This window comes from Carassius auratus, chromosome 15, assembly GCF_003368295.1.
Source record: "Carassius auratus strain Wakin chromosome 15, ASM336829v1, whole genome shotgun sequence".
Taxonomy (NCBI): domain Eukaryota; kingdom Metazoa; phylum Chordata; class Actinopteri; order Cypriniformes; family Cyprinidae; genus Carassius; species Carassius auratus.
In genome coordinates, this window is record NC_039257.1 from 15,955,624 (window position 1) to 15,973,612 (window position 17,989).

At 43.3% G+C, this 17,989-nt stretch overlaps 1 protein-coding gene across 2 annotated transcripts in view; it reads right to left on the reverse strand.

The window, feature by feature from the left end:
• Positions 1-1,688: 1,688 nt before the first annotated feature.
• The window catches only part of LOC113115249 (LHFPL tetraspan subfamily member 6 protein), a 129,649-nt gene continuing 113,348 nt past the window's right edge, over positions 1,689-17,989 (reverse strand). For both annotated transcript variants that reach the window (XM_026282688.1, XM_026282687.1), the window contains exon 4: positions 1,689-2,596. In XM_026282688.1, coding sequence (XP_026138473.1) covers positions 2,478-2,596 — 119 coding nt within the window. In that variant the 3' untranslated portion in view covers positions 1,689-2,477. The remainder of the gene's footprint in view (positions 2,597-17,989) is intronic.

Consider the following 17,989-nt stretch of genomic DNA (forward strand, 5'->3'; position numbering starts at 1 on the left):
ACATCTGTGGAGAGAGATTTAATGTACTGTAGTGTGTAATATATAATAATAGTGTGTATGATTAACATAAAAACTAAAATGTTGATAAAAGTACTTGGTTACTAATGTAACCTAGGCTTCCTGAGATACAGGAACAAGTACTGCATCTGCTAAGACGCTATGGGGAAAAACTCCTTTTTGTCTGAATACTGAAGCCTTTTCAATAATGCAGTGTAACTAAAGTGAATTAAAAACGAGACAATGGGTCGGTAGCAGAGCTGCACAAGCCTATGGTGATGAAGCCCACCAGAAGCAGAGACTTTCCAAATGTATAATCAATGCTATTGTGCTAGCCTACTCTTCTTTGGGCCTACAGTGCCCCATGGGAGTAAGTGCCCACTTAACAAGAGGTGTCACCTCTTTCTAGGCTTGGTGGCGAGCATGATTTCACCAAGTACAATATGTTCCTGGATCAACATCCTTGTTTAAGGGTAGGGATTTGGTTAAGTCTGTATTTTTGGACAAAAATGTTGATCCAGGTTTATGAGAAGATGTTGATCCAGGAACATGTCTTACTTGGCAAAATCACTGCGACGGGGCTTGGTCTAGCGGTGTGTCCATTCCAAAGTTTTTCGGCAGCGGCTGGCTGGGCCTCGCCATCCACATTTAACAGGTTCTATAATCTGGATGTCCTGGCATTACAGGCCCGGATCCTTTCTGCATAACGGGCTCACTTTTGCTATATGGTAAAGCCAGTGCTTCAGGGATTTGCCTTCATTACTGTACGCTCTTGGCCCTCACTGAGTTCTGAGGCTGTATGAAAATATCTTGGAACGATTACTCAAGGCCGGGCCGACCTCTGTTTGGCCCTATTGCCTCCTGCGGGGCTTCGCAGCAAAATACTTGTTCACGCTTGTCTCCGTTTAGTGCTTAAGGCAAGTTTTAGTCATTCCTCTACCACAGCATGATGGAATTGTACTGGTTCCCCATAGCATCTTAGCTGACCCAGTACAAATGAAGTATTGATAGGGATCGTACCCATGTAACCTTGCTTCCATGAGATATGGGAACAAGTACTGCGTTGCTAGCTCTGCTATGGAGCTGCATGACTCAAGATCCTCAGGTTACTTCAACTGAAGCGACAACTATGGTGAAATGCCCACATATATATACAAATGCCCCACCCATTCTAGTGGGCTTCATTGCCATTGGCTCATGCATCTCCGCTGCTGACCCATTGGATAGTTTTTAATTTACTGCATGAACCAATGGCTGTAAAGTTACACTGCATTATTAAAAAGGCTTCAGTAGTCTGAAAAAAAGGAGTTAACCATAGCATTTTAGCAGACACAGTATGAGTGAAGTATCGATAGGGTACAGATCAAATAAGCAATGATTCCTCTTTGTTGCCTTTTCAACACAATATGTCAATGAGTGATATTTCATCAGAACATATATTGTATTCTATATTTCTAGCATACATTAATGTAATGATCAAGCTTTGAAACAAAAAAGGCAATATATAGATATAAATCATGAATATTATTGCAATTCACAATAAATATGTAAAAATAAAAATGATGAATATATTTTTTGATAATTTACATGAAGTCTGTATACATATATAATGTTTAATATTAGTTTTAATACACTATGTAATTGTATATAATTACGTAAGCAATTAATACATTTTATAACACGACTCTGAAATACTTTATTATGGAGTGGTCAAATATTTTTAGATAATGATTACTAAACTATATATATTTTTTTTTTTATTATAACAATTTTTAGATTTATTTTTGGAGGTTTTGCCTTTTTTTGATAGGACAGTAGTAAGACAGAAAGCAAATTGGTAGTGGGATTGGGATCAAGAAAGGTCTGTGATCCAAGACTCGAACATGGGTTCGCCCAAAGCTTAACAGAAGTGCATGTCGACACGCTGCCAAAAAGGCTATTTGTGCCGACAAATTATTTAATTTTTTAAGTCTTAAATGTAACTAAATATAATTTTAATCAAATAAGCATTTGTGTTTTAATGCACCATAATATTTAAAGTATAGTACTGACATATGTATTTCAGGGCATAGTAATATTAATATGCTATATATGCAGACTTCATCAAGTGTCTGTTGTACATCTAAACCAAAACTTAATTTTACAATATCAATTCAAGAGAAAGAAGAAGAAAACAAGCACACTTGTAATATTCACAACAGTGGACATAAAATACACACACAATAACTGGTCCTTTCATGTAATATACTCTCTAGTTGTTTTTTAGAGAGAAGAGGAAGTACTGCCAAAAGTCATGTCTCTTTGAAAAGTGCATGCTCGTTTTAATCACACAAAAGGCAATATGAGCATTTTGAGTCTATAATGAGTCAGAGTTGCATTAATGGAGAAAAGCCGTCATGCCATTGACTGCAAAGCCAGTCTCCACTGAGTCTAAGGGATCTGTCCTGCTGTGGTTCAGGCTGTAGTTGAGGTCAGTTCTTCTAGTATGGGTATTGCTTTTGTTTCTTCCCTGCAAAACAGGCGAGCCAGGTGCACAGCAACAGGGCCGAGATGGCGCCAGCCCCAGTGCAGTAGTACGCCCAGCCGATTTGACAAGAGCCTGAAGACAAGTAATAAAGAAAGAGCACTGACATAAATGCATAAACAGTACATGAACTTCTGAAAGCTTCAATTGTCAATGAATGAAGGGATCATATGTATGATAGATTAAGTTTATGAAGAAATGGTATGTGATAGATGTTTTTTTACTTCGCTTATGGAAAACAATGTTGTGAAATTTGGCACACTGATTAGGAACATTGTAAACAGGGGGGTTCAGTCCACATAAGCTACAAATGTACTGAATAACCAGAGAAATTTTAACTCATCTGGGAAAATGAGTTCAGGGAGTGGCTAATTAACATTAATAAATTCCCATGTCATTTGAGGTGCAACATAGCTTAAATAATAAAATGTTCCGAATACACATGTAACTGCCATAACATATTTGTCACTCTTTTTCTTAAAATCTGTGCCACTTATGGAGAGATTAGGGTGTGTATCCACATCAGCTTTGGCTCCTACACTCTGTTAATATAAATTGTCATTGTTTCACATTCTCATTGGTTTGTTGGCATGTGGGCGATTTCATGTGTAAGAAAATCTTTTAGCATATTGTTCACCCAAGCAGAAACATGCTTTTGCTGACTAAAATAATGTAGTGTTGCACTTTAACTGTATTTTCATGTTTTATCAAGCAAAGCTAATTTTAAAAGTATTTTGAAGACATTCAACTTTTTTTGGCATAGAAAAGGTAGGTACACATTACTCATAGCACATAGGCACTCAGCATACCTGTCACAGTGTGGTGAGGGAGAGAAATATGTAAATTAAGATAATTATACATAGTCTTTAATGATCCACATAGGGGTAATCCATAAGAGAGAAAGCAAAAACAAATTTACACATTGACAAGACCGGACAACAAAACAATGAACAGAATGCAACTTATAAGGGGAATGTTAATGAGGGTAATTGAGAAAACACACCTGAAAATAATGACACAATCAATACGAGACAGAAGCTAGGTCACACAGAGCACATGGGGAATGAAAACACTCCTGTAGTATGGTGTATGTTTGTCTGGTTACTGAAGCCTTTTAGTCTGAGGCATGACGCCTTTTCATTTAATGACTGAGGTCTGAGGATGTCCTAAAACAGGGATAGGTCAACTCCGGTCCTGGAGGGCCACTATCCTGCAGAGTTTAGCTCCAACCCTAATTAAACACACCTGAACAAGGCAATCAGTGTTTTCGGGATTACTAGATAGATACAAACATCCTAGTAACATCCTTCAAATGAGTACTCCGAAGGATGTAGACCCTGAATTTGGACACAGTTACAGGCAGGTGAGTTTTTATGAGGGCTGAAGCTAAACTCTGCCGGATAGTGGCCCTCCAGGACCGAAGTTGCCTATCCTATCATTATTTTTCAGGTGCATCTCAATAAATTAGAATTTCATAGAAAAGTTCATTTATTTCAGTAATTCAACTCAAATTGTGAAACTCGTTTATTAAATAAATTCAGTGCACACAGACTTAAACGTACAGTATGGGATTTTTGGCCACCAGGGGTCACTCAATCAAAATAATAACATAAGACGCACTTTGATGACCTCGGGAAAGAGCGTAAGGCTCATGGGAGTTGTTGTTCATTGGAATCCCACAAATAGGATCCTCACATAAGTCCCTGTTTTGTCCAGATGTTGCAGGATGAAGTGCAATCCCATGTTGATTGCATCATCCACGGACCTGTTTGCTCGGTAAGCAAACTGGAGGGGGTCCAGTAAGGGTCCAGTGATGTCCTTCAGATAAGCCAGAACCAGTTTTTCAAACGACTTCATGACGACAGACGTTAGAGCCACAGGTCTGTAGTCGTTAAGTTCTGCTATTGTGGGTTTCTTTGGGATGGGGATGATGGTGGAGCGTTTGAAGCAGGAAGGCACTTCACACAACTCCAGGGATCTGTTGAATATCTGTGAAAAGATGGGGGCCAGCTGGTCAGCACAGATTTTCAGACAGGCTGGTGTAACACCATCTGGGCCTGGTGCTTTTCTTGTTTTGTTCTTCTTGAAGACCTGGCGCACATCATCTTCACAGATTTGAAGAGCAGGAGGTGTGGAGGGTGGGAATGCAGGATGTGTTAATGGTCGTGTAGGGAGATTGGTCAGAATGGGTGATGGGGGTTTCAAATCTGCAATAAAACTCATTCAGGTCGTTAGCAAGTCGTTGATTAGCCTCAGTGCAAGGGGATGGTGTCTTGTAGTTTGTGATGGCTCTTAGACCTCTCCACACTAAAGTTGAGTCGTTGGAAGTAAACTGGTCTTCCAACTTTTTAGCGTAGGTATTTTTAGCCGCTTTGATCTCTTTGTTCAGTGTGTTCCTGGCCTGATTGTACAAGACCCTGTCCCCATTTCTGTAGGCATCCTCTTTGGCCTGACGAAGATGTCTGAGTTTTACTGTAAACCATGGCTTATCATTGTTGAATGTTAAATAAGTCCTGGTAGGAATGCATATATCCTCACAGAAACTAATATAGGATGTTACGGTCTCTGTGAGTTCGTCCAGATCGGTGGTAGCAGCTTCAAAAACACTCCAATCAGTGAGCTCAAAACAAGATTGTAAATCCTGCTCTGTTTCACTGGTCCATCTCTTCACAGTCCTTACTACAGGTTTAGCAGATTTAAGTTTTTGCTTGTAGGACGGTATAAGATTAACCAGACACTGATCAGAACGTCCCAAAGCTGCTCGTGGAACAGAGTGATATGCATCCTTTATTGTGGTGTAACAGTGATCCAATATATTACTGTCTCTGGTGGGACATTTAACATGCTGTCTGTATTTTGGCAGTTCACGGGAGAGATTGGCTTTGTTAAAGTCCCCAAGAATGATTAAAACAGAGTCCGGGTGTTGTTGTTCTGTGTCTGTGATCTGATCAGCGAGTTTCTGTAAAGCTGAGTTCACGTGCGCTTGCGGAGGGATGTAAACACTGACCAGAATGAACGAGTGAAACTCCCGCGGTGAATAGAAAGGCTTGCAGTTGACAAACTGCATTTCTAGATCAGGACAGCACATCTTCTTTAACACAGTTACATCTGTACACCACGGTTCATTGATGTAAAAGCATGTCCCGCCGCCGCGCGATTTCCCAGTTGATTCTGATTCGCGATCTGCTCTGAACAGCTGAAAGCCCGGCAGATGGAGCATGCTGTCCTGTATGGCGTCATTCAGCCAGGTTTCCGTGAAACACAGAGTAGCAGAGTGAGAGAAATCCTTATTTGTCCGAGAGAGCAGAAGCAGTTCGTCTGTTTTGTTGGGTAGAGAGCGGAGATTTGCGAGATGGATGCTAGGCAACGGCGTTCGAAATCCGCGCTTCCTGAGTCTGACGAGCGCTCCCGCTCGCTTCCCCCTTCTGCGCGTCCTGAAGCGCTTGATCAGCGCCGCCGCTCCTCCGATAACAACGTTCAGTAAAACGTCTGAATAATTTAAATCCGGTAAAAGATCTTGTGGTGTGTTCTGCCGAATGTTCAGCAGTTCATCCCTGGTGAAACTGATCGTGTTTGTTAAACCTAAAACAGGAAAAACGAACAAAAACAGCACAAACACTGGAGAGCCAAGCACTGAAGCAGCCATCTGCGGCGCCAATCGAGTACAACATAAATATAATATTACAAAAATAACAAATTACGTACAAAAAGACCCAATGCACACGTGGACTCAAACTAAGTTACATGCTAATCAGAATGTGCAACTTCTGTTGTGGATGTGAACTTGGCTCTTCCCACAACAACCAGTTGAAACACGGAAACCAAACCGAAAAATTAATACAATTTTATTATAATAGTGTTCTCATTATAATGTTATAATAATCATTATAATGTTATATAAAATTCAAGGCATTGATGTTTGCCTATAAAAACCACCACTGGCTCTGCACCCATTTACCTAAATGTATTACTTCAGACTTATGTGCCCTGTAGAAGCTTGCGTTCTGCAAGTGCACTTTGCATGAGTGTGCCATCCCAAAGAAGCACAAAGTCACTTTTACAGACTTTTAAATAAAATGTTCCCTCCTGGTGGAATGACCTGCCCATCTCAATCCGAGCAGTCCTTAGCCAACTTCAAGAATCTGCTTAAAACCCATCTCTTCCATCTTTATTTAACCCTCTATCTTTAGCACTAACTATTCTAATTCTACTCTATTCTATATAAAAAAATCCACTTTTCTTATATTTTTGTTTTCTATCTATTTAATTTTCATTTATAACACAATTATAAAAAAAGACCTCTAACAATAGCTTGCTAGATTCTTTTTCTATTCTATCTGTTTTATTTTTATTTATTATATTATTTAAAAGCTCTTGCTATGTGTACTGCGCTCAAGCTAATGGAGACTTGTTATAGCACTTATATATCATTGCTCTTTTGTTGTTTTTGATTGCTTCCATTGTCCTCATATGTAAGACTCTTTGGATAAAAGCATCTGCTAAATGACTAAATGTAATGCAATGTAATATATATATACTGTGACATGCGTCCCGAGCGCTCGTCAGCGTCGCCCTGGCAACACACTGGAATCACCGGCACGAGCTCATCACGGGCTGAGCGGCCGCACCTGCAGCTCATCAAGCGGCGCCTACTTAGGCAGAGGAGGAAGACAGAGTGGGGAGGAATGTCTCCCAACAAAGACGCTAACCCTTACCTCCTCTGTTTCAGAGAGCAGCGTGTGACCGTCAGCCCCACCGAGGAGAGCACAGCACGGGATCCACCACTCAGGACACAGCGAGCACGAGGGACTTGAAGCGCCACGGAGAACACCGCCTTCACCAAGAGCACTAATCACTTAATAAATCCACCCTTCGGGGACTTTTTCTGTCCATCGGTTGTCGTGTAGTTCCTCACCCCGCCACACTGGTGGAGAATGCGGGCAAGAGTGTGAGGTGGACACCGACAACCGACCCCTAAGGAGACGCCGAACGTGAGCTCGCCGCCCTCCGCGCCGCCGCCCACCGCACGCCGCTGCCTGACCCCCGTGTCCAAGCCGTCCAGCTGATGCCACGAATGACGTCGCATTACGACGTGGAGATGTACCTTCGGATGTTTGAGGCCACCGCAGTCCGGGAGGCGTGGCCAGAGGACGAGTGGGCCCGACTCCTCGCGCCGCTGCTGACCGGGGAAGCGCAGCGGGCGTATTTCACCATGACGGCCGAGAGAAGCCAGCACTATGGAGAGGTGAAAAAGGAGATCCTGAGCCGAGTAGGCCTTTCCCCAATCTGTGCGGCGCAGCAGTTCCATGACTGGGAATATCGAGCTCGACAGCCCGCTCGCGCCCAGGCGGCCGAACTATCCCGGTTGGCCCAACATTGGCTGTTGACCGGGGGTCCCTCCGCACACCAGGTAGCTGAGCGTGTGGTGATCGACCGACCCCGCCACATTCCAGAGGCTCATGGATGTCCTGCTGAGGCCCCATATGGCCTACACCGCGGCCTACATCGACGACGTGGTCATCCATTCAGAGACCTGGGGGGAACATTTAGAGCGGCTCCGGAGGGTGCTGCTGGACCTCCGCCGGGCGGGGCTCACCGCCAACCCCCGGAAATGTCACCTGGCTCTCTCCGAAGCCAAGTACCTGGGCTTCTGCGTGGGACGTGGCCTCATCCGCCCCCAGGAAAAGAAGGTGACAGCTATCCTCTCGGCACCGCGGCTCTCTACCAAGACCCAGGTACGAGCCTTTTTGGGGTTGGCAGGATACTACCGATGCTTTATCCCTAACTTCTCCTCCTTAGCCTCTTCCCTGACAGATCTGACCAGGAAGGGGCAACCGGAGAAGATAGCCTGGAGTCCAGAAGCGGAAGAGGCGTTCCAGCAGGTGAAGTCAGCCCTCACCACGGAGCCAGTCCTGCGAGCCCCCGACTTCAACTGCCCCTTCCTGGTGCAAACCGACGCCTTGGACACCGGGTTGGGAGCCGTTCTCTCCCAGGTCCAGGACGGCGAGGAACACCCGGTGATCTTTATTAGCCGGAAGCTGACCCCGACCGAACAACGGTATGCCGCCGTGGAGAAGGAAGCACTGGCCGTCAAGTGGGCAGTCCTGGAGCTCCGCTATTACCTCCTCGGACGCCGGTTCACCCTGCTGACAGATCATGCGCCACTGCAGTGGATGGCCCGCGCAAAGGACACCAACCCCAGGGTAACCCGTGGTTCCTTGCGCTCCAGGACTTCCACTTCACCATACAACATCGGGCAGGGACGGCCAACGCCAATGCGGACGGTCTCTCCAGGATAGGGGCAGCTTTCGCAGGTCTGTCAGGCTCCACTCCCCACCCTCCCCATATCTCCCCATTGTACCGCAGGCGCAGGTCGACGCTTAGGGGGGGGGAGTGTGACATGCGTCCCGAGCGCTCGTCAGCGTCGCCCTGGCAACAAACTGGAATCACCGGCACGAGCTCATCACGGGCTGAGCGGCCGCACCTGCAGCTCATCAAGCGGCGCCTACTTAGGCAGAGGAGGAAGACAGAGTGGGGAGGAATGTCTCCCAACAAAGACGCTAACCCTTACCTCCTCTGTTTCAGAGAGCAGCGTGTGACCGTCAGCCCCACCAAGGAGAGCACAGCACGGGATCCACCACTCAGGACACAGCGAGCACGAGGGACTTGAAGCGCCACGGAGAACACCGCCTTCACCAAGAGCACTAATCACTTAATAAATCCACCCTTCGGGGACTTTTTCTGTCCATCGGTTGTCATGTAGTTCCTCACCCCGCCACAATACACACCATATTTTTCGGACTATAGGTCGCAATTGAGTATAAGTCGCATCAGTCAAAAAATCATCATGACGAGGAAAAAAAACATTACCAGCTACAGCCGCAAGAGGGCGCTCTATGTCTTCAGTGTAGTCTACAGGAGCACTGAGCAGCATAGAGCGCCCTCTCGCGGCTGTAGCTGGTAATGTTTTCTGTTAGTTAATTTATGTCATGGTTGGTAAACCGTGATCTCTGGGTTTTGCACTTTGTGCTGAAGTCTGTGTGTTTCTCGTCTGCACTGATTATTTTTTGGGCGTCTCCGTTAATAGTCATCAGGAGCAGCTGTCACTCATTACACTCTCCCTATATATTGGCTTGTCTCACGTCTTGTGTTTGTGAGAACGTGTTTCATGTCTGATCTCTGTCTCTTGCTTCTGTGTTGTTCTGCGTTGGATGTCCGTGTCTTCCCTCAGAACCTCATCCACTCTTCCCACCTCCACAAGCAGTCACGCCCTTCTGGACTCTGGAGCCGAAGGTAATTTCATCGACTCACTCCTTGCACGTCACCTGAACATTCCTGTCCTGCCTGTGTCTCTTCCCATCCATGTCACCTCACTTAACGGCCAGGAACTGCCTCACCTTACACACTACACAGAACCCATCACTCTGCTCACTTCTGGCAATCATTGTGAAACCATATCCTTTTTCCTCATGGACTCCCCTGTAGCTCCCATTGTTTTAGGTCACCCCTGGTTAATGAAACATAATCCACGAGTGGATTGGGGTTCCAACACAGTCACATTGTGGAGTGAAAGTTGTCATGAGTCTTGTCTGGTTTCTGCTTGTCCTGTTGTCCCTGTTTCTGTCTTTCAGAAGGAGAACATGGTATTGTGAAACGTGCCCACAGAGTATCTGGACCTGAAGGAGGTGTTTAGTAAGTCCCGTGCTGTTTATCTTCCTCCACATCGTCCCTACGACTGTGCCATAGATTTAGTGCCAGGTAAGTCTCCGCCTAAAGGCAAATTATACTCTCTTTCTATTCCTGAGAGGGAGGCCATGGAGAAATACATTTCTGATTCCTTAGCATCTGGGTTCATCCGCCCTTCCTCTTCTCCAGCGGGGGCGGGATTCTTTTTTGTGGGTAAGAAGGATGGTTCTCTGCGACCTTGTATTGATTACTGAGAGCTGAACAACATTACAATAAAGAATACTTATCCATTAGCACTCATGTCTTCAGCTTTCGAGAGGTTACAGGGAGCATCCGTATTCACAAAATTGGATTTACGTAATGCTTATCATTTGGTCCGCATCAGGAAGGGGGATGACTGGAAAACCGCCTTTAATACCCCTAGAGGGCACTTTGAATACTTGGTGATGCCTTTTGGGCTCTCCAACTCGCCAGGGGTTTTCCAAGCACTCGTTAATGACGTGTTGAGAGATATGGTAGATCAGTTTATATATGTTTACCTGGATGACATACTGATTTTTTTCTTCGCCTCTCCAGGAACACGTTCAACACGTCAGACGAGTGCTCCAGAGGTTACTTGAGAATGGGCTTTTTTATCAAGGCGGAGAAATGCGTATTCCATGCACAGTCTGTTCCCTTCCTAGGGTATATTGTCTCGTCCGAGGGAATACGTATGAACCCTGACAAGGTTAAGGCTGTGATAGATTGGCCATCTCCAGATTCCCATAAGGCCCTACAGTGGTTTCTGGGGTTCGCCAATTTCTATCGACGTTTCATTCGCAATATCAGCCAACTAGCCTCACCTCTGACAGCCTTGACCTCTCCCAGTACTCCATTCAGGTGGTCAGACGCAGCTGAGACTGCGTTCACTAACCTCAAAAGCCACTTCATTTTGACTGCCAACCTTGTGGCCCCTGATCCCACACGACAGTTAGTGGTGGAGGTCAATGCATCAGAGGTGGAGGTAGGAGCAGTATTGTCCCAACTTGCTGTCTCGGACGATAAGGTACATCCTTGCACATTTTTTTCCCATTGATTATCTCCTGCTGAACGCAATTATAACATTGGTAACAGAGAGTTGTTGACCCATCAATTTAGCTTTAGAGGAGTGGCATCACTGGCTGGAAGGCTCAGGGATACCTTTCATTGTTTGGACCGATCATAAGAATTTAGAATAGATTAGAACTGCCAAAAGACTCAATTCCAGACAGGCTCTGTGGGCACCTTTTTTCCGGTCGCTTTGATTTTATTTAACTGTACCGCTCGGGTTCCAAAAATGTTAAACCCGATTCTTTATCACGTCTTTTGTCCAGAGGTGCAGCCGCACCTGGACCAGAGCCCGCGAGACTCTGCTCCGGATGAGAGAGCAAACTAAGGCCCTTCCCCCAGTCGTCACAATTTCTCTTGGTTCATGTCAAATTAATTTTGATAAATAAGTCGCACCTGACTATAAGTCGCAGGACCAGCCAAACTATGAAAAAAACTGTGACTTATAGTCCGGAAAATACGATATATATATATATATATATATATATATATATATATATATATATATATATATACTACAAACATAAAATTATATAGATTTATTTTGTCCTCACATTCTTTCTTGTAACACCTCCCTCTCTGTGACACACAGCTGACTTAAAGGCTCATTATGCAGCTCATTATGCAGGCCTTTGTCTTCTCAGGTATAAATCACATTGATATTCATGATAGTTGACGCCTACTCGCATATGACTTTTACCAACAAAAAGTGTCTTAGAAAATGTAAATCAATATATTGTTTTCTGTGAGTGAGTAAATAAGATGATTTTCACATAATTTAGAAAGAAAAATTCTAGACTACAAGCTCCAGTTCTCAAAACCCGGGAACTATTGTTCTTTATGTGTTTTATGGCCTTATTCAAGTGTTTTAAAATATTTCGTTTTTCACTAACCACGCATAACATTTCTTTTCTCAAAAATACAATCATGTACATACATGCATTTCACATATTATTATAGCCCAGTTTGTGTTGATTACAGTGAGATTAGACTTTACCCATTTAGATATTTATAAGAAACTGAAAAAAAGCACAAATATCAGGGCATGACAAAACTTCTCCAGGCCCCAAAAATACCCTTAGACTCCAGAGGTTTAATGTTGTAAGCTGCTGTTTGAGCTGCGTGCGCTGAGCTAAAGATGATCAACAGCAAACTGAAGCACTCTATTAACCTTCATATCTTAATCAAATGCATTCTATATGAGAAAAATCTGATTTATATGCATAGAATTAAAAATGGTCTCTCCGTTTTGTACACTAGGCCAGGGGTTCCCAAACTTTATCATGACAAGGCCCCCATAATACCACTAGGTTCTGGCCAAGGCCCCCCTTTTGCATGATGTGTTATTGAACCCATCAACAATACCTACTACTGCAAATGTAAATAAATAAACAAATAAAACATCTGGGTGAACATCCATTGACATTTATTAGTGTTGTAATAACAACATTTGTATGTCAGATCATCATATATGGTAATTTCAATATCTTCAAATCTGGAACAGTAATTTCATCATTCAACATTGTATCTGTGTGTGTCAGTGAATGGAAAAAGACAGATCTTAAAGAGAGAGAGTGTGTGTGTGTGGGGGGGGGGGGGGGTGTGAGTGGATGTTGTCAGATCATCATATATGGTGATTTCAATATCTTAAAATCTGGAACAGTAATTTCATCATTCAACATTGTATCTGTGTGTGTCAGTCAGTGAATGGAAAAAGAAAGATCTTAAAGAGAGAGTGTGTGTGTGTGTGTCTGTATGTGTGTGCGTGCGTGTGCGTGCATGCTTGCGTGTGTGTGTCAATGGGAGTGCTTGGCCTGGTTGCAACATTCAACACTGAGAGAGAGAGAGGATATTAATGGGACGGATGGGCCTGGTGGCTTCTACAAAGTTTGTCCAGCCTGGGCTTTATGTCTGTCAGTGCAACACGCATGTCACTCTCCACATTTAGACGTGCTCTGTGTTTTGTTTTAAGTACTTTTAAATTTGAAAAACCAGACTCACACAAATAAGTGGTTGCAAAAGGAAAAAGGAATTTCAGAGCACTCTCAGCTAGGATGGGAAAGTCCTTTTTTACATACATCCAGTAGTTAGAGAGAGAAAGAGTCTCAAATTTCATTTTTAAATCCCATGACGAAGTCATCTCAATCAGCTCCTCTTGTGATTTTAAGTCCAGACAAGAGCCTACATCAGGGGCAAATGGGTTCCTTACCCAGTTTAGATGGGTGCTGTCAATGTGAAATATTCTCTGAAATATCCCTGGAGGTGCTCCAGGTGTGATTGTATCAGTGAAGAAATGGTGTCCAACTCACCACCAGATGACAGCAGCTCTTGGTGTAAAAGTGGGAACATTTATGTAATTCCCTCCTTGAGCTTGTTTGACCACAGCATAATCTTCAGGGAAAAAGCACGCACTTTGTCTTGCATATACACTATGTATGTGTCACGCCCTTGCATGCTTTGGTTAAGCACATTCAGATGACAAAAAATGTCAGCCATTTATGCAAGTTTGAGAATCCAGGCTTCATTTGTAAAATGGTCAGCCAGCTGATGTTTCTCAGACAAGAGAAACTCTGCAACCTCCCTCCGCAAATCATACACACGGTTCAAAACTGCCCCTCGTGACAGCCAGCGTATGTTTGAGTGAAGAAGCAATCCATCAAAACGGGCTCCCATTTCTTTACACAGAATAGTAAAAAGTCTGTGTTTCAAAGGGCGTGCTTTAATGAAGTTTACTACGTGTATTACGTCCTGTAGTACCTGGTTAAGCTCATCATCCAACCGTTTAGCCACCAGTGCTTCTCGATGGACCATACAGTGCGTGAACGCCGCATTCGGGGCCTTCTATTTGATGAGAACTGTCACCCCACTGTTCTTCCCAGTCATAGTCGCGGCCCCGTCAGAACACACACCCACGCACCGAGACCAGTCAAGTCAATTTTAATTAATATATTCGTCCAGCACTTGAAAAATCTCTTTCCCGGTGGTTCTACTTTCAAGTGCTTTACAAAACAGTATTTCCTCAATGAACATTTATTGGGAAATGAATCTTATATACACAAGCAACTCGGCAGCGTTTGCCACATCTGTACTTTCATCTAGCTGCAGCGCAAAATATTCGATAGCTCTCACCTGGTCCAACAGTTGAGCAGACACATCCTCAGCCATGTCTCCAATACGTCTGCTCACAGTGTTATCAGAGAGTGGTACAGCGTCAATTTTCTTGGCAGCATCCTCACCCAGTAACTCTTTAACAATGTCTTTAGTAGCTGGTAGTATCAAATCCTCTCCAATTGTGTGCGGCTTCTTAGCTCGCGCAATGTGAAAGGAAGCCAAAAACGATGCCCTCAATGCTCTCTCAGGGACAGTAGCTTGCCGCACGAATGTTGCTGACTGCCTGTTCAAATGTTCTTCCTTTCTTTTAAAAAAGTCATTTGGTTTTTCGGCCTCTGCTGGATGCTTCTGGTTCAGGTGACGTTGAAGTTTTGATGGTTTTAAGCATTCGTTGGAGAGTATATCGAAGCAGAGAACGCATTTGGGGCACTCGTGTCCATTCTTGTGTGTGACGCAGGTAAATCCATACTTAATGTATGCTGCCTCATACCTACGAGTCTTAATCGGCCAGGAGTTCGTTTTCTGATTTTTTTTTATCTGAGGTTTCGATTGCTGGCTCGTCAGGTTTTTTCCTTTTTAAAAATCTATCCATTTTGATAGAGGTTTGACAGAGTTAGCCAGCTAAGTAAATAAATAGCTTAATAGCTGAGCACTGGCGGTTGTTACCAAGGCCACACTGACAGATTACGTGTACCAGCCAATCAGAAAGATTAGCATTAAAATTTAATGTTCAGATATCAACAAATTATTTGCCGCGGCCCCCACTTTGAAAACCACTGCACTAGACTACAAAATAATGGGAAAGTCTCCTGATCTGACAGTTGTCCAGAAGACTATCATTGACAACATTTTAAAAGGAGGCTAAGCCACAAACATTCATTGCCAAAGAAGCTGGCTGTTCACAGAGTGCTGTATCCAAGAATGTTAACAGAAAGTTGAGTGGAAGGAAAAACTGTGGGGAAAAAAAGATGCACAACCAAACGAGAGAATTGCAGCCTTATGAGAATTGGCAAGCAAATTCAATTTGTTTGAGTGAACTTCACAAGTAATGGACAGAGGTTGAGGTCAAGGCATCAAGAGCCACCACACACAAATGTGTCAAGGAATTTGGCTACAGTTGTCGCATTCCTCTTGTTAAGCCACTCCTGAACCACGGACAACTTCAGAGGTGTCATACCTGGGGACGAGAAGAGAAGAAAAAGGAGAAGAAGCAGTGGACTGTTGCCCAGTGGTCCAAAGTCCTCTTTTCAGATGAGAGCAAGTTTTGTATTTCATTTGGAAACCAAGGTCCTAGAATCTGGAGGAAGAGTGGAAGCTCATAGCCCAAGTTGCTTGTGCAGTGTTAAGTTTCCACAGTCTGTGATGATTTGGTGTGCAATGTCATCTGCTGATGTTGGTCCATTGTGTTTTTTGAAAACCAAAGTCACCTCACACGTTTACCAAGAAATTTTGGAGCACTTCATGCTTCCTTCTGCTGACCAGCTTTTTGAAGATTATGATTTCATTTTCCAGCAGGATTTGGCACCTGCCCACACTACCAAAAGCACCAAAAGTTGGTTAAATTACCATGGTGTTGGTGTGCTTGACTGGCAAGCAAACTCAACAGACCTGAACCTCATATATAATCTATAGGGTATTGTCAAGAGGAAAATGAGAAACAAGAGACCAAAAAATGCAGAAGAGCTGAAAGCCAATGTTAAAGAATCCTGGGCTTCCATACTACCTCAGCAGTGCCACAAACTGATCACCCCCATGCCATGCCAAATTGAGGCAGTAATTAAAGCAAAAGGAGCCCCTACCAAGTATTGAGTACATTTATAGTAAATTAACATACTTTTCAGAAAGCCAACAATTCACTGAAAAAATTCACTTTTATTGGTCTTATAAAGTATTCAAATTTGTTAAGATTGGTGGGTTTTTGTTAAAATGTGAGCCAAAATCATCACAATTGAAAGAACCAAACACTTAAACTACTTCAGTCTGTGTGTATTTAATTTATTTAATACACAAGTTTCACAATTTGAGTTGAATTACTGAAATAAATAAACTTTTCCACGACATTCTAATTTATTGAGATGCATCTGTAGTTCTCAGATTAGATTAGATTAGATTAGATTCAACTTTATTGTCATTATGCAGAGTATAAGTACAGAGTATATACTTGTATATATATAAATAGGAATGCAATGTAGGGATTGTATGTACATTATGAACAGAGCAATGTAGGATTATATATACATTATAAACAGCAGCAACATAAGGACAGTGGCAATAAAACAGTTGGATGAGTGTGCAAATGTATTGTTAAACAATGTATTCTGTGCAATGATATTTTTATAGAAATAGTTTGTATAAATGTATTTTGTCCTCACATTTTCTTGTAACTCTTCCCTCTCAGTCACTAGAGGTCTTCACGGGTCCAAAAATTCTTGCCCGAACCCGACAGAGACCCGTAATGTACTACACCGAACCGACCCGGACCCGTCTATTATTTCAAAAGCTGGACCCGGACCCATGTAGATCCGAGAAATGCCTACCCGGACCCGACCCGGACCCGTATATTACTTGAAATCTGGACCCGAACCCGCCGGGAAGACACAGACCCGCCTGGACCCGACGTTGACATAATATTCCACCTTAAATTGCTATTACAAGTCAATAAACCTGTTGCGAAAAATACAGCTTTTTGTCTTACCTAATTTAAAGAGCCGTGGTCTCTCTTCCTTGTACCTGACTGCCTGTGATGCATTACAATCCTCCGTCAAGAAAGTTATTCATGTTATTCCTCTCGTTATTCCAAGTCCAAGCTCATTATTTCAGCTTCAAAAGTCCACTTGATGTCACGGTGACGGATGACAAATGCTACTGTGCACATGTACATTCTGACTCGAGTTAATTCGCATAATAACTTACACTGTTTGCCTTTTGAACTATAATAACGATCGCTCGTGCAATGCCATGGCCGCTGACATTATTTATTTACCATCATCTGATCTCTGTCTGTGCTCTCTGCTCAGCATCGAGTCTGAATCTGAACCACTAAAACTTTAAGATTAAACGGTTCATTTATAATATTATAAAAATGGGAGAAAATGTAAAACGCGGTTTGGCGGTCGAAGTGTCCCTCAGTGCTTGCCATAGAAACATGACTGCACATGCGTGCTAGCTTTATCAACCTAAAATGCCTTAACGCAATTTGAGCGTAATAGAAAACATTCATGTGACAGTTCACCTCAGATTGTGTTGCTGATTTGAAATATATTAAACATGAGTGTGTCAAGTCTGCAAGCATTACCGTGTGTGCACTTGTATTAACTCTTGAGTCTGCGAGCGAGAGAGAGAGAGAGAGATCACTTTTTTGGCTCACTCTTTTCTTTTCCTAATTTTACAAGTTGCAAGTTACAAGAAACACAAGCAGTCTTTGATAACGGCCGGATGTTCTCCGAGTCCGATGACTCCGATCGGTGATCGCACGGGTATTACACACAATGTTAAACAGACCCGGGACCCGAGGTAATAGATTCGGACCCGACCCGGACCCGGCTGATGATTTAAAATATAGACCCGAACCTGTACAGGTCCCGG